We start from the raw sequence: 22460 nt of genomic DNA, 5'->3' as shown, positions 1-22460 counted from the left end.
CACTGTCAGCTGTAGGGCAGCTTTCCTTGAGTCATTGGAAGGCAGAATGAAGCTCTGTCCTCCTGAGGTCACCTGCTCAGTGCCTGTAGGTGTGGCCCACCGGACCCAGCTGTAGAGGACACCTGGGGAGGGTGGGGAGGGTATACGTGTTGGGTGTTGTGCAGTGCCTGTTCATGGCATGTCTTTGTGTCTCTCTGCATGGGTGTAGTGGGTGATAGGCAAGGTTGTTCGAGGGAAAGCCCAGCAGGAGGGTCAGGGGCTTCTTGATGCTTAGATGATAAAGGCATTAGATGGGGAAATGACCCTTTTTTTCTGGGCCTGAGTAATAAAAAACTGGCATCAAAAGCAGCTGTCATACTTTTTTTTTGTTTTTGTACCGGGAATCTAACTCAGGATCTTGCACTTACTAGGCAGGCACTTATGGCACTGGGTTATATCCCCAGCCCGCTGTCATACATTTTTGTCGTCAGTGTTGGGGCTCTTTGCCTTAAATTTTTCAGGGGGAAAAGTTCTGAAGTAGAGTCCAGGGGTTAAGGTTGCATATTACTTTACATCTGGACTATATTGCATGTTCACTTTCACTTATGAGATTTTTTTTGGCTTCTTGTTTAGTTTTTACAGAACCTGTTCAGCTTTCCCTTTTCCTGTCTTTTCTCATCAGCAGAGCAGCCAGAGGACACTGAGCCCAGAGCCCTCTGAGTCTGCATATTCTAAGTGGATCTGGGCCAAGGCAAAGGACCTTGGCCATGCTAGGTGTGGGCTGTTGTGCTGAGCTACAAACACAGTACAGATGATACTTTTATTGTTGAGAGTTCGAGGCCAGCCTGGGCTACAAAGTGAGCTCAAGGCCAGCCTGAACTGCATAGCGAGACCCTGTCTCAAAAAGACTAAAAAATAAAAAATAATATTTATTTCTGGATGTTTCAGAGCATGATGTTGCCAAAGGTGGAATTCATCGTGTATGTGTAGACGTGGGTTTTGGATTTTTGTTTTGTTTTGGCTTTTTTGTTTGTTTTGTTTTGAGACAGGGTCTCTCTATGTAGTTCAGGCTGGCCTTGAACTTGCTTATATAGACAGGATTGGCATCCCACGGCAATCCTCCTGCCTCAGCCTCCCAAGTGCTGAATTATAGGTGTTTGCCAGCCAGCATACCCAGCAAATGGGTGTGGTTTTGAATTTTTTATTTGATTTGTTTTGGGACAGGATATGTTGCCCAGGCTGATCTTGAATGATCCTTGCATCAGCCGCCAGAAGCTTGCACCATCACACCTAGCACACAGTATATTTTGTTGTGGTGGTGCTAGAAATAGAATCCAGGGCGTCTACATGCCAAGCATGGTTCCACCACTGAGCCACACCCCCAGCCCTAGAAGAGGGGTATAATTTCAACTTTACGACCAGGACACCTGCTTGGAGGCAGATTCATGAGTAAGGAAGTGTTAGGCCAGGAGGCACACAGCCCACCCCAGCCTTTTGGCCAGAGCCTGAGGCCACCGCGCTCCTCCAAGGGCCCCTTTTGCTGAGTTGGTTGTCCTTTGACAGCCAGTCCTCTCAGAGGCCTCTTCAGGCCTCCTGAAGTGCATCACCACCTACAGGCAGCAGGATTCCTGAACTTGTGTTTCCTCCCAGTACCAGGGATTGAGCCCAGGACCTTATTATACATGCTAGGCAAGCTCCCTACCACTGGAATGTATCCCCAGCTCTCTCTGAACTCTGAACTCTTTCAAGTTTTGATGGACCCATAACTGCTTTATGAAATGACTTTTTTTTTTCTGAGACAAAGTTTTTATGTAATTTAGTTGGTTTCGAAGTTGTGGTGTTCTTCTGCCTCAGCCACCTGAGTGCTAGGATTAAAGCCATGTGCCACCGTGCTTGGCTAGTTGGTTGGAGGTTTTTTGTTCTTTTGTTTGTTTGTTTTTTGAGACAGGGACTTACTGTGCAGTGCAGACTGGCGTCAAATTCGAAACGATCTTCCTGTTTCACCCTACCAAGTGCTGGGATTACAGGCATGCGCCACCATGCCCAGTTTAAGATGGCTTGCTTTGAGAGAGGATTATGTGTTAGATTAAGGAAGTCATGGCTGTGTCCAGCTAGGCCTCTCCCGCCCCTCCCACAGGCGCCTTCTCCCTTCCTCCCCTGTGACTCAGCCTCCGCCTCTCTTCTGTCTGGGGGAACTAGGTTTCACAAAGGTGTCTGCCTGCTCAGGGGCAGGGGAGGGACTCTGCAGTCAGGAAGGTTGGCTTGGGATCCTGGCTCTGCTGCTGGTGTCCTGTGACCCGGGTGAAACTCGAGGAAGCAGAGACTCTGGCTGGTGGTACAGCAGAACCTTCTAGAGAGCATGTGGGTTTCCGCCTGGATGGTTACCAGCTGCACTGCAGTTTAGTCTTGGAGTCGCCTGCTCATTTCCTTGGCCCCGCCCAGCCCCAACCCTACTGTTAGGGCAGCAGCCCCAGGCAGGCCCTCCTGTGAGCTCTGAGCCTGAAGCCCTGCAGGTCCCCGTGCACGCTCTGCCTCCCTCTGCTCTCTCTTCCTCACCTGGCCTGTATTTCTCCCACACTCAGGGCTTTGAGGGCTTTTTCTGTAGTTATTTCTCAAGGGTAAATTATGTGCAGGTAAGCGAAGCATTTTCTAATTTTTCCAGAATACTGTGAGTATAGCAGGTGCTCTGTAGTTTCTAGTTAGAAAATGTATTTTCATTCTTTGATTACTCCTAATGCTAAATTAGTCCTTGTTACCTTTTTGGCAGATGTTTTACACAATGTATGAATGTAGCGAAGGTCATATATCTGTCAAACCATTCAAACTAATTTTGAACTTTTTTGTTGGGGTCAGTATTAGGGATTGAATGCCCAGGGCCTTCACATGATATATCCCTGGGCATTTAAAAATATTTTGTGGGGGGACTGGGGATTTAGCTCAGCGACACAGCGCCTGCCTAGCAGGCGCAAGGTTGTGAGTTCGATTCCCGGTACCAGAAAAAAAAAACCAAAAAATATTTTTTTTTATTTTGAGACAGGGTCTCAGTATGTCATTAGGTTGCCCAGTCTGGGGTCCTGTGATCCACCTGCCTCCCCCCTGGAGTGCTGGGATTATGAGCATGCACCATCACACCTGGTTTAATTTTAAACTTTGTGAGTGCAGATGATGATGTCTGCAGCTGCGCACCTACCTCCCCTGGTGTTAGTCAGCTTCCTGTCCCTGTGCCAGGTACCTGGGACTGCTTGGATGAGGAAAGGTTCATCTAGACTCAGCATCAGAGATTCAGTCTGTGGCCCGGGTGAAGCAGAGCATCGTGGTGAACATGTGGCAGAGGAACTGCTTACCTCGCAGCGCCAGGAAGCAGAGAGAGCAGAGAGGAAGGGGCTGGGGATGAGTCACCATCCCACTCCCTTGCCCAGGGCCTTGCCTCCTAGGTTTGCATCATTTCCCAGGAACACCGGCAAATTAGGATGAGTCAGAGCCCTCCATCCGTTCCCTGTCCAGAGGCACACCACCCCCCCCCGCCCCCCGCAAGCGCTGCAGCGTGGGGCACCCAGCTCAGAACTGTAGCCTGGCCAGTGCAGGGTCCTCGTGGGAAGCGCGTGCGTGTGTCGGTGTCACATAGTCATGTGGGCTCGGGCAGCTTTGCAAACCCTCATACAGGCTAGAATCCTTCTGTTCAACAGGCAGGGAGGGTTTTCTCCTGTAGCTCTTTTTTACAATTTTCATGGTTCTCCTTTTAAACTTTCTTGCTTTTCTTTTTTTAAACAGGTCATTGTGAAAGACATCAGGACAAAAATGTTTCACTTAAGGACTTGTGCTGCTAAGTTGAGGCCGTTGACGGCCTCCCAGACTGTTAAGACATTTTCACAAAACAAACCAGCAGCAATTAGGACGTTTCAACAAATCCGGTGCTACTCTGCCCCGGTCGCTGCTGAGCCCTTTCTGAGTGGGACTAGTTCGAACTATGTGGAGGAGATGTACTGTGCTTGGCTGGAGAACCCCAAAAGTGTACATAAGGTAAGGCTCACAGGCAGGTCTGTGCTGGCGAGGCGGCCTGGCGCCGACTGGCCGCCCAGGTAAGTGTGCACATCTCAAGGCGGTGCCAGGCAGGCAGGCGGCCAGAGCCCTGCACCCATTGGCATGTCCTCTGCCTCAGACCAGTGTGACCTCGATGGAAACCACAGTCCTCCTTTTGTCCAGCAGTAGACACCAGGCTCAACCCTGCGAGGATGTGAGGAAGCACGCCTGTGGCCCTGTTAGCGCACGAGGCGGCAGCACATAGCTCTGTGAGGACACGAGGAGTCAGTGTGTGGCCTGTGAGGACACCACGGAGCACAGATACGGAGCTCCAGGATCTCACCAAGAGCTACTTCAGATGAAGCCTCTGAGGACGAAAGACCGGAAGTGCCTGGGAAGGAATGGGGCCTCAGAAACTCTCCCACCCCGACTCCTGAGAGGATGCTCCGACATGTGACACACCTTAAAGCCGCCTTGTGTACTTTCCGCATAAATGGCCTTCCAGATCCTTGTGTTCCTGCTGCCCTCCTGTTTCTGATTTCCCTACTTTCCTCCTCCTCTGGTGGGTTTGCTGGTAGAAGCCATGCCTCAGGACCACGTGTTTATTCTCTTGGTGGCCGGTGAATGTTTGTAGGTTTCAGGGGCCACTTCTTGGTTTTCACCAGTCAGACTCGGGGTTGTGTGACAGGTGGGAGTGGCAGGTGTGTCCCACAGTCTGCAAGAGGAGGAGGAAATGGTCCAGACAGATACGGCTCAGCATGGGCATGGGGCTCACTCAGCCCGTGCTGACACTTGCTGTGGTTGAGCCGTTGCCTGCCGCTGCTGCTGGGCCCGTCTCACCGGAAGGGGCCTGTGCCCACCGGCCTGGGAGTAAGCTTTGCCTGAGGGGACTAATGATACTGGGAAGCAGGCACACCGCTGTGATGCCTGGAGCCCTGGTCCATTTCCACCCCTACCAGAGCCAGGTGAGACCTGGTTTCTTGTAAGATCTTCCACTTTTCCATTGCCCAGGAAATGTGCGCGTGACATGGACCCTGCTATGCTCCTTTTGGGCCCGGAGGCCCCTTGTGATGGCTGGCGCAGGTTGTCTCTGGAATAGCGCAGCCCCAGAGGCTTGTGAATCAGCGCTGCCGTCTGTCCCAGGACTGCGCCTTTGTCCTCCTTTTCTCAAACATAAACTTTTTGTAGCCACACGTGGTGGCGCATGCCTGTAATACCCGTACTTGGGAGGCTGAGGCACAAGGATCTGAAGTTTGGAGGCCAGACTGGGCAACTTAGCCAGAACCTGGCTCTAAGTAAATAAATAAATAATGCTAGAAATGTAGCTCTGTGCTCGTTGGATTCAATCCCCAGTGCTATAAAACCAAAACCATCACCTTGTGAAACCAACCAAGTTGCTTTCAGTGGTGTTCAGAGGTAGAGACAGAGACTCCTAAATGACAGCACGTTGGGTGGGGAAGGGGAAGAGACGCGCTCGGGGCTGCATGTCCTCGCCACGCTCACCTGAGTGGCCTGAGGTGGGAGGGCACAGAGGGAGCTTCGGGCACAGTGCTGTGGACACGGGGCTGACTCTGGCATTGCCGCTTCTGCTGGCAGCTTGTTTCTTTTTTTCAGTGCTGGGCATAGAGCCTTGTGCATGCTCAGCAAGGACCGAGCAAGGCTTGTGCGTGCTCAGCAAGGACTGTACCCCTGAGCTGTGCCTCCAGCCCTTTCAACTTTGGAACGGTCTCTTTGAATTGCCCAGACTGGCTCGAGCTTGTGATCCTTTTGCCTCAACCTCCCAAGTAGGTGGGATCACAGGTGTGCTCTCCGTGTCCAGCATCAGCGTCAGCTGAAAAAGAGGTTTTTTGTGGAAGCATGATGGCTTCCTGTTCCCTCAGTGAATGGGTGGGTGGGTAATTGACTGGCTGTCCTCAAAGTCTTTGTACCACATGATGTCAGAGAAAGCAGCATGTGGTGTCTGGGTGGGGTGGTTGGTCTCAGCATCCCAGGGTGGGCAGGAATACCAGGCTCCACAGTCAGTGCCAGGGGACCCTGCAGACACAGCTTCCAGGGAAGAGTCCCTGGGTTGGAGTCGGGGTCTTTGGGCTCCACAGTGTGTAAGGGATTCTGCTCGGCAGTCAGAAAGTCCTCAGGCCAGTTCCCGCCTCCCCAACCTGCAGAGGGGGGCCTGGGCAGGAGGGCTGATGCAGGAGGCGCCCCCCAGAGACCTGGCTATGTTCTGTCTGGCCCTCCTACCACGCAGACGCCAAGATGGGTCCTGTTCAAGCCGAGTGAGTCCATATGTGGCAGTGCACATCTTCAAGGGAGATGGTCCGTAACTTGCTGTGGATTTTCAAAGGCACCTATGACCATAGAGCCTTAAGTACTTCATGGAGTGCTTCATTTGTGCCTGGTCAAGCATGTAGTTTCAACAGAGATACTAAATTTAGAAGTACTGTAAGATGCGGGTCATCTTTTTCTTCCCTCATTTGCACATCAGAAATGTCTCGAGGCCAGATTCTGTAATCATTTTCAGAGCATTTTCTGGCTGCTGAAACTGATCTTTTATGTCCAGCAGGAGTGGAACAAACTCAGTGTCTCCTCCTAATTCTGCTTTTCTTTACGTACTGGGTTTGTTTGATTGGGTTTGTGTGTGGGGGGGTGTTATAGGCAATTAAACCCAGGGGTGTTGTACCACTGAGTTGTATATATCTTCAGTCCTTTTTATCTTCTGATTCTGAGATGCTCTAAGTTGCTCAGGCTGAGCTCAAACCTGAAATCCACCTGCCTGAGCCTCTCAGAATTCTGGGGTTGTAGAGCTATGCCGCCATGTCCAGATTCCTTAACTGTTCTTCCAAATGTTGTGTCATGGTGTCTCCCATCGTCATAGAAGAGAGGAGAAGAAAGGGAACATCCCGAGCAGAGCCGTCTCCCCACAGCTGTCCGCCCTGTGCTGGTCTGGTAAAATGCAGACACTGCCTGCAATTCTCTTCACGCTGCTCGTTTTTTTGGTGGTGTTAGGGGTTGAATCCATGACTTTCACACTGAGCTATGTCCCCTGCCCTTTTGTTTTTTATTTTGAGACCAGGTATCACTGAGTTGCCCAGGCTGGGCTTGAACTCGTGATCCACCTGCCCAGCCTCCCACACCTGCCTGCCTTTTTACACTGGGTTTCATGTTTTATAGTTGATGGTTGTAGTTACCGTTTTGTTGCTGTTTTACTGGGGCATAAACCTGTCCCTGTGCACTGAGATACATCCCCAGCCCTGTTTTATATTTTATTTTTTATTTTGGACCCGGCTCAGTCTCCTAGGGTGCTAGGATTACAGGCCTGTACCACCATGCCTGGCCTTGTATTCACTAAGAAAGATACATAATCCATCTGTATAGATGCTTTTTCCCCCTGAGGCCTTTCCTACTAAGTTGCTCAGGCTGGCCTTGAACTTGAGTGATCATCCCTACTCAGCTTCCCAAGTAGCTGGGCCTATAGGAAATCAGGGCTATAGCATCCATCCCTATTTTTATTTATTTATTTACTTTTATTTAAAGACGTTAAAAAACCTGAGTGCTAGTGCACTCCTATAATCCCAGCACTCATGAGGCTGAGGCAGGAGGATCACTTCAAGCTCAAGGCCAGCCTGGGCTACATAGCCTACATAGCCTTGTCTCACAAAGCAAAAAAAAAAAAATTATGTCTGTGGTAAAATACTGGAGCAGGTCAGAGTGATCTCCAGTGAGTGTTGTGTGATCTGGCCACTGTGCTGAGTTCTGTCCTCTGTGGGACCCTTACCATGCCCTAGACTGACCATGCTCCTCACTGAGTCCCTGAGGAAGCTGGGCCAGTGGCCCTCACCGCTGCATGGGAAGGCCTTCCTGCAAGGGCCTCAGCCTGTTGGGGACATGTGGAATTTTGCCATTTTATATTTATGTCTCTTTGTTTTGTTTTTTTTTTTTTTTAGTTTTTCTTCCAGTACTGGGAATCAAACTCATGACCTTTGCTTGCCAGGCAGGCACTTTGCCACTGAGCTAAATCCCCAGCCCCTATATTTATGTCTTAAACATATTCAAAACAACATGATCCTTTCTCATTTTAAGATCAGGAGTAAGTCTCATTTTATTTGGCAGGGATAGGTACCCACTTCCTCCCGTGCCACGTTGTGGCCTCAGGAGGTGGCAAGAGCAGGACCATCGTCCTGCAGCGCTCGCTTCTGCCTCAGCAGGTGTCACAGACCCTGCTTCCAGCCCGTGCTGCTGCTCTGACCCCTGCCTGCTTCCTCAGCCCTGCCTGGGGCTGGTCCGCTGATGCCCGAGTGGTCGGTTCTTCCGTGTGCATTTCCTGGCACACCTGCGGGGTGGTGCGGACTCGGCTCACGATGGTTGGCATAGGAGTGGGGCTGGGTGTGGGGCTGGGTGTGCGTTGGGGCGAGGTGCAGGGCTGCCGGTCTCGCCTCTGCATTTTGCCCCCGACCCTTCCCTGCGTCCATGCTTGGGAAGCAGAAGCCTGTTGTCTGTGAGCAGCCTGGGGCCATTGCCCATGAAGGGTGGCAGGGCCCTCTCCACCTGGTAAAGGGGATCACCTTGGGTTCACTCAGCTAGGACCTGGCTCTGCGCATCCGCTGCCGTGCTGACAGCGGGGCCTGCGAGACCTTCACAGCCACTCCGCCCCTGGGGCCGGGCGGGGCCGTGCACTGTGCTCACCTGGCAAGCAGCTGAGGAGAGCACTGCAAACACTTTGGCATTGTTTCAGTGGTTTATTTCTAGGAGGAATTCAGCAGGAGGCATTTTAGGTAATGAGAGTCTAGTGCCTGGGATACCTTTTTTGTGGTGTTACTAATTAAATTCAGGGCCTCGCACAGGCTAAGCGTGCGCACTCTCGCAATCAGCTCCACCCCCAGCTCTTTATGCATTACCCACTCTACAGTGAGTTTATATCTCAGCAGTCAGGGCTTGGAAGCTGCCCCTCCGTGATCTTCAACTTCCTTGGCAGAAGCGGTCCCAGCAGTTGTGACTTCTGGTATTAAACCAACTAAAGCAGCCCCAACTTTATCACAATAGTTTCCTCTTGAAGGTTCTGGGTTTGTGTTTGAGCTAGGGAGATAAATGACCCCTTCGAAGGCCGCAGGCAGCAGAGCAGTATATGCAGTGCAGGCCTGTGCTGAGGGCCGTGCCCAGCCGTGACCTGTGGGGAACGGGGAACGAGGCGCTGTCCTGGCAGCCGGGCAGCGTGCTTACTCAGCGGGGTAAGGAGAGCCGAGCTCCTGACGGGAAGCCTGCTGGCTGTGCTGAGCCATGCGGGGTCAGGGCCGCCCAGAGGGGGCTGGGGGTCCACTCTGAAAGGAGCCGAGCCACAGCGGTAGGCCCGGGGAACGGGAGCCAAGCAACAAGAAAAGAACCCAAGTTGGTGTGTGAAGGAACCCAGAAGTTGAGGATGAAGCCAAGGGACGTGTGGTTATTTTGTTCAGTGTGCGGGGTGTGAGTTCCTTCCCTGGGCAGCTAGGAGAGCGGGTTTGAGTGCTGGAGGAGGAGAGCGGGTTTGAGTGCTGGAGGACGCCGCGGAGGAGGTGGGAGGGACTGAGTCCGGGTCGCCCTGAGAACTGACTGAGGCAGAGGATTGCTACATCTTTTGGAATGTGATAGTTTTAATGATTATCTTTTCATATTTTAAGCAAAAAAAAAAAAAAAAAAAGCAATTAAAGGAACAGGGAGAGAACACGGTGCACTTACGGGGGCCGGGCAGACACTGGAGTTAACAAGAGCGAGCTGGAGCTCGGCATCCACAGGCGCCTGCCCCACCGGAGGCTCCTTGTGCTTGGAGGACGTGAAGGTGCCAGGCTGCATGGGTCAGCTGAGGGCCCCACCATCACCATGCCTGGGGGGCAGTGAGGAGAGTTTCTACCAGGCCAGTGGCAGCACCCCTGCCACATCCGAGGCCACCCAAGGGGGGTGTCAGGCCCCTGGGACAGCTCTGTGTCCCTGCTTGCACTGAGAGATGGTGCATCAGGGAGCCCAGCGTTCTGCCTGAAACCCCAGAGCAGCTCTTTACAGAGGCACTGAAGCCCCCACACAGGACTGCTGGGCCCTCGCCGGGCGACCCTAGGCTCTGCCTGGCCTCCCTTAGGATTGTAGTTCCAAGTGACACATGCTGTCATGGGCAGCCTAGGCAGAGTTAAGTGCTGTCTTTCCCAAAGGATCCACACTTCAGAGGGTGGCCATGGATGTCTAGGATGTAAACTCTGTGCAGGACAAGCCTTGTTCGTGAGCACTGGTGTAACAAGCCACCCGAAACTTGTCAACTTAAAGGGCACCAGTATGGCATTTCTCTTGACTCTGTGGGTTTCCTGGGGGCCCCATGCAGCTGAAGCTTGGCCAGGTGAGGGCACGAAAGCCTCTGTGGTGTCTGGCACTTGGTATTGGCTGCTCACCAGGCTCTGCAGGCCTCCAGGAGGTCACAGTGACTCCCAGGCATGGCCTCTGGTGCTCCAGGGAGAAGGAAAGGCTTTGGGCAGGGCCAGTGCAGAGCATGGATGGAGCTCACTCGCTGTCCCTCCCTCACAAGCTCCAGGCCTGAGCCCAGTACGTCGGCCATAGGTGTCCTCCCTGGGATGGGGAGAAGGAGACTGCGCTGCTAGAGAAGCAGGGCATCTGTACAGGCCGGGAGACTCTAGGACCGGGCAGCACCTCCAGCCCTCTTCACAGTGATTGCATCACCCACTGCTTTGAGTCTAGCAGAGCGACCAAGGACCAAGAGGACCTGGGACCAAGAGGGCAGGACTGGGGCAGGCTTTCTTTGGTAATCTTGGGTGCTCACTGATACTTAATTCACATACCCATGTGGAGAGAAGATGGCACAAGTTGGAAATACCCTCTCACCTCTGCTACAGTGCTTTAAAAACAGTGGCTTTGCCATGATGGAGCACACCTTCATTTAGGTGCTTTAACAGGAACAACAGCTTTAAGGACTCAGGGTAGGTAACCTTGTGGCCTATGCTGATGGCTCAGCACACTGCAAGTGTTTGCTTGGCTGGAATGGTGGTGGGTAGTGGTCAGACCCAAGCCAGAGGAAAGCCTGCCTGCCAGGGACGGGGTGGATGAGGCCTGTGTGGGTAGGGGTGCCGCCATCCAGCTCTCCCTTTGGAGACTTGTGTTCAGAGCACCGTGGGAGTGGGCAGCCCGTCTGTCCATGGGCCTCCCCGCTTGGAGGCCAGTCACGTGGTTAGGGCAGTCATGTGCTCAGCTTTGCAGTGTCATTCCTAGGGCATGTTCAGGAAAGGCTCAGGCCCGCACAGAACAGACCCGGGTGGCAGTGGGAGGGGCCGGAGGTCCTTCGGCCACCCTTGTCTGTGCAGAGGAAAGAATTGGTCAGCTGCCCGCTGTGGCTGGCTCAAGACGTCTGCCTGCCTGAGCAGCAGGCAGCATGGTCATGAGGCCCCAGGAGGTGCAGGGCGTGGCTGCCTTCTCAGTTTTGCTGGCTCAGAAAACCAAAGGGTCACGAGGTTGGTTCTTGGTCGCTCATTGCTCTCCAGTTGGTATTTATAGCAACTTAAGAGCACAGTTAGTGCCAACACTTCTGGGCAAGGGTGTTTGTGATAGTACATTGCCAGTTTATCAGCTGTGTGATGGCCTTTGAGCCTGGGCGTGGCTCAGGATCTGCAGCCAGAGCCTGCCCCACCCGTCCCACTGGGTCATTACTATACATCCATTATCCAGGAGTCCTTGACCAGCACAGAGTGGGACGAGGTGGCACATGGGAGGGACAGAGCAGGGGGCAGCTGCAGGAGTCGGGTCTGTGGGACTGTAGACCAGTGGCAGCTAGTGAGAGCCTTCGTGGGATGGAGTCCGGTAGCCAGCACAAGCTGCAGGGGCCCGTGGCTCAGTGACGCCTCCTCAGGCCACCATGAGCAAGTGCAGGAGTATTCATGCAGGCCAATAGATTTCCCTCAGTCCTGCAGACGAGCGAACAGGCCAGAGCAAGCCTCTGGGCTGTAGAGGGCTGCTACGCGGGGTGCTGTGTGGGAGAGACAGTGGGGCAGGGGCAGGAGGGCAGGCAGCCTGCTGGCCGTCTTTCAAAAGTGGAAAGCCCTCTACAGACATCATCTCTGTTGGGAACCTCACAACCAGGGAGCTTGGCCTTTGAGACCCTCCCAAGTCTTAGAACTTAGGTGTGGCATCAGGCTTCCCTGAGCTGAGGCTGAGTGGGAACAGACAAGAAGCCTGGCCCGTCTGGGTCGGCACTGAGTGATGGGGAGCCCTAGGACTCTCTGGGGGGAACAGTCCTTCCCTGAGAAGGAGGCCGAGCTCCATCTGACTTGCCTGAGGTCAGCAGGACGCTTGCTGTGTGCACACCACTAACAGGACTCCAGCCTCTAGGATGGTCGCCTTTCGGACTAAGGAGCCTCAGCTGTATAGATCAAGGTCAGGGTTTCTGGCAAGCATGACGACTCTGACTTCAGACTTGGGAAACAGTCAAAAGATTCAGTGCTTTGAGTTATGTACAACTTAGAGTAGGAGCTCTCGCTCCATTTCACTTCACCCAGAGCGTTATTGACACTTAAAAATCTTTTGTTGTTGTTGTTGTTGTTTTGAGACAACATGGGGTCTCAGGCTATGTAGTCCAGGCTGACATCAAACTTGGAAAATCATTACGGTTTATGTTTGGTAAGAACTTCGTTGGAGCAGGAGCATTGCTGCGAGTTTGAGGCAAGCCTGGCCTATAAAGTGACTTTAAGGCCAGCCCGAATTGCTTAGTGAGACCCTGTGTCTAAAAGACAAGACAAAAAAAAACAAACTTCACTGGAATCCCCAGGGGCAGCAGTTGGTGCCCTTCCTGTTCTCAGGCGGGACCAGGACCCGTCTGTTGTCTAGGCCCACCTTGCCGGGCAGTTTCTTGGACCTTGGGTCTCTTCGCAGCTCTGTCCACCTACTGGAACATTTTAACCTTTTCCCTTTTACCAATGACTGTCCTCTGGTGGTCAGAGCTATATGTGACCTTTGTGCGTTCGAGTCTCAGTAGATATTTTCCTTTATTAGTTGTGTGGCAGAAGGCAATTAAGAGGTTGGACAAGCAGGTGACCTTAGTGATGGGTGTGGTGGAGCTGGGCACGCAACGTGAATGATTCACAAGTCCCCGGCGCCTCCCTTCCTGCCCCAGAAACCAGAGTCTAACTTTGCCTCTGTCTTGTGGGTGAAAAACCATTTCTATTTCAGGAAACTTTGTCTTCATTGATGCGAACTTATTACCAAGCTTTTAGGGCAAAGGCTGTGGCTTCAGGGATCCCTGCAGATGGGGCTCGGCCACTTACCCCACAGTGCCCTGTCTGCTCCACGGTGCCATTCAAGGAGACCAGCAGCGAAGGGCAGGAGAGGAGCTTCAATCAGTGAAGCACAGAGAGGTTCCAGATCTGTCCTCCAGGGGCTGACAGAAGCTTTGGGGTTTGCAGAAAAGAGAAATAAAGACATGGGGTGGGCAGCTGGCCATTTACGTAGCTGGCAGAGTGGGTGATCTGGTCAGTCTGGCTGGTCACACGGTGTCTCCGGACAGGTTCGAGGGGTCCTGGGGAAGCCATAATCACTGGAGCGGGCAGTTTGGTTCCCATCATGAGATGCTTTTGGGGGCAGCCTCAGTTCCCATCCTGGGGTGATTGCTCCTGCTTGAGGTAACCTCAAGGGGTGGGCTGCAAATCTCCACTTTTCCCAGAATCCCAGGGGACTGCAGGTTTAGGACGGTGACTGGAGACTTCTAGGCACCGTCCGCGGGGCTGGAACTGGATGTGAAAGACGGCTGGATGGCCCCGCACATCGTGAAAATGACTTAGTCTCGCCTTGGTGGCCTCAGTCTTGGAGGAGCATGAGATCGACTGGGTAAGGTTAGGGCTGATAAACTGTCCCACGGCCTCCCCCTAAGTGAGCAGCGCGCCTGCGCACACAGCTGAACAGGGGTCCGCCCTGAACTTTTAAGGTAGTTAGGGAGACACGAACCAGGGTCAGGTACCAGGCTTTGTCCTGCTGCTCGTCACCACTGGGCATCTGCAGCCCCAGCCTCCAGGCCTAGTTATGTAATCACATTTTCCGTGAGCCCCCTCCGGCCCTCTGTCCCCTTGGGCCTCATCCATAGAGAAGTTGCTGCCCTGCCCACACTGCCTTTGGATTCTGGGGTGTCCAGACAGTAGCAAGGGATAGTTAGGAGTAGATTTGGCTCAGAGAAACATAAAACTTAGCAAACTCGGGTTGGTGGCCCAGACAGGATTACTTTGCTCACTCACCGAGAGTCTGGGGTGGCTCAGCTTTCAGGGATGCTGCGGTGCTCAGGCACCACCCCTCTGCCCCGGTGTCCTGTCATGCAGAAGAAAGTGGCTTTGCTGTCATTTGCAGGGCTTCCCCTCACACTGCCTGTCTCATCCTGGTGATTTGTCCCCAGGTGAAGAAAGGTGTTTTGTTATGGCAGGGAGAGCCGCTGGAGAAGAGGGGATGGGCATCTCAGGAGGAGGCCAGGCAGAGGCCAGGGCCTGACCTGGGTCACAGGGAGGGCTCTGCAGGCCGCAGAGTACTGTGTGCAGCCAGCGCGCAGCTGCGTGGAGACCCTGCGTGGGGACGTACAGGAAGCTGCAGCTGCTCTCCCTGCAGATTCCCTTCCAGAATGCTCAGCAGCACGGAATGAACGTGTGTTTTCTGACCACCTCCAGCACAAGCACAACTTCCTGCTGGGATTGGGTTGCCCCACCAGCTTGCTGCTGTCAGAGGGTCTTTCCATGGAGGCCAGGCCTGCAGGTGCTAGAGGAGGGAAGAGCCACCTAGTGGCTTGTTATGTTGTCAGACCATTGAAAATCATCTGAAGTTTTATTCCGAGCACGGGAGGTCAGAGAGAACAGGCCAGAGGATCCTGGTCCTGGCTGACCACTTCCCAGGGTCTGGGCCAGAAAGAGTCCTGCAGCCTTTGTTTTTGGGCCCAGGCTTCAGTGGGTGGAAATTCCTTCTGCTCTACTGTCAAACCCAGAGGCTTCCCAGATACTTTCCCAGCTCCCTGGGTGAAGGAGAGAGACCTGTGGCTTTGCAGTAGAGCCAGGCTCCTTGCTGGAAAGGTTGCCCTGCCATCGTGCACCTGCCTGGCAGCTGCTGTGTGTGAGCCCTGCCCAAGCTGAGCCCTTCTGCGCATGGTTTGGTCGTCATTCCTTGTGCGCCTAGTGAGTTGGAAAAGCCAGCCCACAGAGCAGCAGTGTGAGCTAACTATTGCTGCTGCTGCAGTGATTATGTTACCATTTTTCTTCTTACTCAGAGCACATCAGACTAGAGAAAATTGGGGTCTATTTTTTTGCTATGACTTTTGGTTCTGGCCCCATAAATGGCCCTAAATCTGTAATTGACTGTTGCCCTCCAGAATAAGAAAGTCAGTTTGCATGGTGGTGCACATCTGTAATTGTAGCACTTGGGAAGCTGAGGCAGGAGGATCATCATAAGTTTGAGGCCAACCTGGGCTAAATAATGAGTTCAAAGCCAGCCTGAACTACATGACAAGACCTCATTTAAAAAGAAAAAGAAAAAAAGTTTGTATGGCTAGGAAGGAGCCTGAATCCCAAGTCCTGGGTGGTGTGGTTTTACCTGTGTGCCTGGACACTGGTAGTGGGTTCGGTGAGATAGAAGAGAAACTATAGATTAAAGGTTTAGAAGTGGGCTGTGCCAGGCGTGGTGGCCCATGCCTGTAATCCCAGCACTTGGGAGGCTGAGACAGGAGAATCCCTGTGAGTTCAAGGCCAACCTGAAGTATGTGGTGAGATTCTGTTGGAAAAAAAAGCAAAAAAAAAAAACAAAACAAAACAAATGATGGGATGTGCTGCCCTCCAGGGGCCACTCGCTTCCAGGGTCACTTTGCTTCCATCCTTGATGCTGCCTAAGGGCCCTGCGGCTCAGGGCTGGACTAGGTTGTGTGAGCGCTTCGGCAAGTGTGGTTGGGTTGTACGTGGCAGGAACAGAGGGCTACGGTCTACCCTGTGCAGAGCTGCGATGGGCTTGGGTTGCTGGCTGCGGGACTGCCGTCTTGGAGGGACTTGGCCATTGAGGCCAGGCCTGCAGGTGTGGGAGGAGGCCACCTAGTGGCTCCTTGGAGCACATGTTTTTGAGGGATGGATGGCCCTATGCTGTGGTCCCAGGCACCTCTGCTTTCAGAAGAGGACTCGAGACTGCAAAGGCAGGTGGTGTCCAATCATCTCTGCTTCCAGGAGGGTGGAGTACCGAAGTGTGTTGTCACTGCACACCTGTTTCCAGAAGCCTCCTGGCAAAGCTCCATGAAGTCAGAAACACCTGGGGACATCGGGCAAGTTCCTGCACAGCCACCTGCTAGGCCCCTGTACTTGCAGAGAACCTAGTGTGTATGGGGGAGGCCATGTCCCCGGTGTCGGTGCCAGGTGGCCTTCTCCGCATGCTCAGGTGTGAGTCCAGCTCCTGTGGAGCCCTGCCTGTGCCCAGTGGGTGGGACTCAGTTTGATGGGGGACAACTGAGAGCATGGCATGGTTGTTCAAGTCCTGGATTTGGGTAGTAGGGTAGCGGGTGTTTGAGGACACTTTTTAGAAAGGAAAGTGTGCAGCCCTCTTTCTGACGGCACTTGACACCTGTATGAAGTGATGCTGCGGCAGGTTTCATAGATGACAGAAGAAAAGGCCATTAGCTGTACATGGAAATTAACCAGAAAGGTTAATGATTGTAAAAGCACTTAAAAGTTGTCAAGAGATCATTCACATAGCAAATATACTATATATATGTTATGTTTCTGTTTTTTGAGACAAGGTATCATTCTGTAGTTCAGGCTGGCCTTGAACTCACTTTGTAACCCATGCTGGCCTTGAGACCTCAGTGTTCCTCCTGCCTCAGCCTCCCGAGTGCGGGGATTATAGGACTATACCACCATGCCTGGCTTTTTTTTTTTTTTTTTTTTTTTTGAGATAGGGCCTCATTATTCAGGCTGTTCTCCTCCTGCTTCAACTATTAGTGCTGAAATTACAGGTATCTGTCACCATACCTGGCTTCTCCATGTGAAAGTATACAGTTCAGCAGGTTTTTTGTTTTGTTTTGTTTTTTGAAGGGGAGAGGTTACAGTTGTTTACTGCATTTAAAACCAGGCCTTTGTGCATGCTAGGCAAGTGTTCTACCACTGACAGCTGTGGCCCTTTTTACTTTTGTTTTTTGGGCTTTTTTTAGACAGGATCTTCACTGTGTAGCCCAGGCTGGCCTTGAACTTGTGGCGATCCTCTTCCCTCAACCTACTGAGTCCAGGGATTACAGGCATGCACCACCACCACCACCAGCCAAAATGAGTGTGTTCTTGTTGTAGACTGTCTTAAACATTCCACAAAACTTCCTTCAAAACCAATTTTCAGTGAGAGGCTGGACTTCCCTGTGTGGCAGACAGCTGGGCCTGTGTGTGGTCACAGGGAGCTTTTCAGCTGGCCACAGCATGTGGCAGTGCTCTCGGTAGTGGGGACCTCCGAGTCAGGGGCCTGGACAGTGTCATAAAGGAGTCTGTGAGGAAGCCAGCTCTTGGGCCAGGATATAGCTTAGTGGCACAGCGCCTGCCTGGGAAGTGCAAGGTCCTGAGTTTGATTCCCGGTACCAAAAAAAAGTCAGCTCTTAAGGGCCAGTGTTGTGGCTTCTTCCACTCTGTCTGCCTTTCCTATCCCCAGACTCGACAGGCCTGAGCATCCATCCACACACAGACAAGGGACACATCCAAGTAGCCTCTTGGCAGAGGTTGCTAGGAATGGGAAAGTGCAAATATAGTAGTAGTTTCCTCTCTCTGGATTCTTCAGGACAGTGTAATTAGAACTTTCTAATGGAAGAATCCTAGAAACTGAAGCATGTATTGCAAGCCTGTGTGGTGGCCCACACCTCCAGATAGGCTGAGGCAGGAGGATTATGAGTTTCAGGCCAGTCTGAGCAACTTAGAGAGACCATGATCTCAAAAAATAAGAAGGGCTGGGAATATAGCTTCGCAGTAGGGCACTCGCCTAGCATGCATGAGGCCCTAGTTCAGTCCCTAGTGCTGAAATAACAGCAATAGAAGCTAGGGTTGTTGGGGCCGGCTTTTATTCCCGGCCTTCGGGAGGTTCGGGCGGGGGGTTGTTTTTGGTTTTGGGCCCGGCTTGGGTTCCAAGTTGGGTTCAGGGCCGGCTTGACTTGCGGGGCCCTTTTTTCAAAAAAAGAGCCCAAAACCACAACACACACACACATAAAAAAAATAGTAAAACACACAAAGGAGAAAAATATGTTGCAGAGAAGAAAGTATTCAAGCTTTAAAACTGCCTGGGTTTTAGTAGTAGTATTTCTCCACTGGATTTTATTAAGTCGTAGTATCTCTGATCTCTTTTAAAAATTCACAAGTTTGTGTAAGAGGAATAAATTACAATAGTTCAAAATATCTGTGCAAATTGTCAGTCAAATCATTTAAACATGAAATAACGAGAATAGCATAAAGGAAATTCAGACTGATGGGACCGCCTGGCTTTCCTAAAGCATATATTGCTCGCTAGACTCTCGTGTCTCCAGTCACACTATGCGGTCTTCATAGCACGCCTGTGGGAAATAGATATTCTGTCTTCATGCTACAGATAAGAAAACTGAGCACGGTAAACTGGAAAACTTGTGAGGTCCCAGAGCTCGGGTTTGAATGTCAGTCTCAGGCCCGGTGTGCGTGCCTCGAGCAGGGATGAGTCTCCTTTGGCGGGGTGAGGGCAAGGCTGTGCTGAGCCTCTGGGGTCCTGCAGGAGCCACTTGGTTCTGTGTCCCTCTCGGGCACTTGTGACACTGTGTGAGCACCTGGCGTCCCTGGAGGAGAGCTGGCAGCGTTTAGGGAGAGCAGCCTGGTGTGCCCACTGAGGAGAGCTTTGGCCCTCGTGTTGGTGGAAGGAGACCACAGTGCCCTGTGACAGATGTGGGGCTCGGCGGACAAAGAGAAAGGAAGAGGAGGTTGGGCCCAAGCTTAGAACCCCCTGTTGTGGGTGGACAGAGCCCAAGCTGTCCAGAGCGGGAGGAGGTGGGTTCAGTGGCCTGTGGTGGGTAGGACTCACCTGTGAAGGGTGGCGCTCTGTGGCCACTTCCAGCAGCATCCAGGTAACTCTTTATCTTTTTTTGTTTTTAGTCCTGGGATATTTTTTTTCGCAACACCAATGCCGGAGCACCCCCAGGTGCTGCATACCAGAGCCCCCTGACCCTGAGCCGAGGCTCCCTGGCCACTGCGGCCCGCGCACAATCCTTGGTAGAGGCCCAGCCCAACGTGGACAAGCTCGTGGAGGACCACCTGGCGGTGCAGTCACTCATCAGGGCATATCAGGTGAGCAGGGTTCATGTCAGTAGGGTGGGGAAGACACAGTGTCCTTGAGCGTTCTAAGAATGTGATGCCATTCAACTCTACCTCCTCCAAAACCAGGTGCTTCCATCCTGCTTTGGGGTCCTAAAGAAGCAAAAACCAAATACATAGAAAAGGAGCCAGACTAACCGTAGTTGAGCAAATCCTCTGCCACCTTTAGTGCCTGCCTCATGGTAGCACCTTACGTGTTTTTACAGATTTGCAGAAAGATTCATGGGCAGGGAAACCAAGCCAGTACTTAGGCATCAAGGACCAGCGCTGACCGCCTGCAGGGCAGTAGCAGGGAGGAGCAGGGCTGGTGGGCAGGTTGATGCCCCCTTCTCAGTTGCTAAGAAAAGAAATTCAAAGAGTTTAGAAACATCAGAAGCACCAGGGAGGCCAGCCCATCCTGCAGAGTGGGTGAGGGGCAGGCACCTCCCCCGAGGACCCAGGTCATACCCTGCCACGGCAGGCCTGTCACAAGGAGCCAGGCTTTTGCTCCACGTCCTTCCTTTGAGCACAGCACCCAGGGGGCTTCCAGCATGTTCACTCCCTGTTGGAGAGTACCCAGAATCGAGACTCTGAAACTCGATCTGCACACAGTTGCAAGGAGGAACTGGGGGCAAAGCAAGCCTGGTGCCTCCCTGCTGGGCTGATGCCTTTGCACCCACGCCCCAGGCTATGCCATGAGACATCATATGATGTCCAACAGGCAGCAGAGGAGGGGCCATGGATGCCCTGATGGCCAAGGTGCCACCTGCAGTGGGCCTCGCCCTCCGTGAGAAGTGTGGCTCACCCTCCCAGCCTGGGCACAGCTGGGCCTCGGTAATTCTGCCTGACTTCTTAGTGACTTCTCAGCACTACTAGCAAGAAATTGTAACCAAAATATCCAAAAGCAAAAGAAATTTAAATTTGAAAGGGAAGACTGGTGTGCTGGTGCACACCTGTAATCCCAGCACTTGGAAGGCCAAGGCAGGAGGATCGCTGGAATTCAAGGCCAGCTTGGGCTACATAGTGAGTTCACCTGGCCTGAACATGGCAAGACCCTGTCGCAAAAAAAAAGGGGATTTTGTTTCTTCCCTTTTTCCGGGGGAGGGGCTTGTTTTTCCTGTTTTTTGTGGTGCTGGGGATCAAACCTAGGGCCTCCCACCTCACAGCCTTGGCAAATGCTCTGCTGCTGTGCTGGCCTCCTGCGCAGCCCAAGGGCCAGAGCCCTCCCAGTGGGTGTGCAAAAGGCTCAGCCACGCCCAAGCCTGCCTTGTCCTGGGGGCATAGCGTCTTCTAGGCTAAAGAATGCCCGCTCCTAGGTAACAGTTCCCCAGCACCTGTCACTTCCAGTGTGCCCAGGACACAAGGTGGAGTCTAAGGCAGACCCTCACCAGCTCTCCAGCTTCATCAGAAGCTGAGATGTTTATAAAAGTGTGTTTACGCCCCGTAGTGCTTGAAAGATACACCGCCCAGGGCTGACTTGTGAAACCTGCTCTTGAGCTCTGGGTTCACCGGTGCTGGGTTCCTCTCTGGGAAAGCTTTGCATGAGTGTAACTCTTACCCTCCCCCAGCTCAGCAGATCCGCTTAATGACTCACTTGTGTTGTTATTCCAGGTCAGGGGTCACCACATTGCAAAACTTGATCCTCTCGGCATTAGTTGTGTAAATTTTGATGATGCTCCGGTAACTGTTTCTTCAAACGTGGGTGAGAATGAATCTGTAAATGCTAATTTTAATGTAATTTTGCTTTTTTTTTTTTTTTTACCCTTCCCTCTTTTTTTCTCCTGTCCTTTTGTGTGTGTCCTTCCCTCTCATCGTTGGCCCACTCATAGATACGAGGGCACCATGTAGCACAGCTGGACCCCCTGGGGATTTTGGATGCTGATCTGGACTCCTCCGTGCCCGCTGACATTATCTCATCCACAGACAAACTTGGTGAGGGTCTGAGAGCAGTCAGCTGCGTTGCTTGAGCTCCTCTCGCTGTGCCACAGCCTGCGGTAGCCAGGACGTCCATGCAGGAAGGAAAGGCTCTTAAGTTTCCTTCGTTCTGATCACTTGAAATTTATTAGGAATGCAGCTTTAGTGTGTTCGGGCTCTGTTGTTTTTACCCCGGTTTTTCAGCCAGATTGTCCAAGTCTCAATCTGGAAAGTAAAATTTCCACGGGAAGGTGTGTAGCACAGAGAGAAGGCGGCCCGCCCAGGGGAAGGGAATCGGAAGCTGCTCCGGAGAAAGCTCTTCTGGCTCCAGCTTTCCATATCCTGTGCAGGGAGCTGCTGCTGTCGTGACTGTCCCGTTCTGAAGCACAGCAGGGCCTGCCCATGGCTAGAGGCTGCTCCTGTTCCTACGGGGCAAGTCTCAGAGCAAGGTGTGCAGTTTGGGTCTCCCGATTCACAAATGGTGGTGATCACACCAAGGAAACTTTGGACAGCATTCCTGCGGCGTCAGGAGGCCAGGGCCTTCAGGAGGTGCATGTGTGGAGCGCAGGGGTCTTGGTCAGTGGCCAGAAGACAGGCCCGCCACACCCCAACCTCCTCTCGAGGCCAGTGGGGATCAGGCTGGCACTCTCCTGCAGTCGCTTCCAGAGTTAATCTGCTTACATCACCGTGCTGCTAACCCGTACTAAAGAAATGACAGCGTGACTAATTGTGAAACGCCAGGGCTTCACACAGGCACTGTGCATGCTGATGAAATCGATGATCACATCCTTGCTAATGTTGCTCTTGGGGAGGGGAAGATTAGCTTCCTCGAAGGCACTTTGGGGGAAGAACACAGAGAAGTGGTCCCTACAGGTGTTTGCTGGGTTGCAACTCAGGGTCCGCATTAATTGGGTAAAGTTAGACATCAAACAGTGTTGATTCTGGAATGAATGTTAGCAGTTTGTCATTGCTCGTTAGCCTGGATGTCAGAGACTCCTCAGTGATACAGGGTGTCTTCTGCATTGTACCAGCCTGCAAGCAGGTCTAGGGAGTGGATAGGAAAAGCAGATATTTTCCTCTGCTCTCACCCAGCAACAGTCAGCCCAGAAGACTTCTGTGTCCTCCAAGGGTGTGGAGACCCCTCCCCCGCCGCCGTCCTACAAGGAAGCAGCCACGTGCACAGCACTAGCCACTGACCAGACAGCCTCAGACCGCCCCACAACCCCCACCTGAGGTTCACTTAAT

At 52.6% G+C, this 22460-nt stretch overlaps 1 protein-coding gene across 5 annotated transcripts in view; it reads left to right on the top strand.

The window, feature by feature from the left end:
• Window positions 1-22460, top strand: part of Ogdh (oxoglutarate (alpha-ketoglutarate) dehydrogenase (lipoamide)) — a 68547-nt gene that overhangs the window by 9535 nt on the left and 36552 nt on the right. For 3 of the 5 annotated variants that reach the window (XM_005396658.2, XM_005396655.1, XM_005396656.2), the window contains exons 2-4: window positions 3751-3999; window positions 19104-19295; window positions 21131-21233. In XM_005396658.2, coding sequence (XP_005396715.1) covers window positions 3778-3999; window positions 19104-19295; window positions 21131-21233 — 517 coding nt within the window. In that variant the 5' untranslated portion in view covers window positions 3751-3777. Of the gene's footprint in view, window positions 1-3750; window positions 4000-19103; window positions 19296-20912; window positions 21004-21130; window positions 21234-22460 lie in introns of all 5 variants that reach the window. The other 2 variants (XM_005396660.2, XM_005396657.1) reach the window with 1 other exon arrangement.

Source organism: Chinchilla lanigera, unplaced genomic scaffold (assembly GCF_000276665.1).
Source record: "Chinchilla lanigera isolate Chin_1 unplaced genomic scaffold, ChiLan1.0 scaffold00055, whole genome shotgun sequence".
Taxonomy (NCBI): Eukaryota; Metazoa; Chordata; class Mammalia; order Rodentia; family Chinchillidae; genus Chinchilla; species Chinchilla lanigera.
This window is presented reverse-complemented; position numbering and strand designations above follow the sequence as displayed.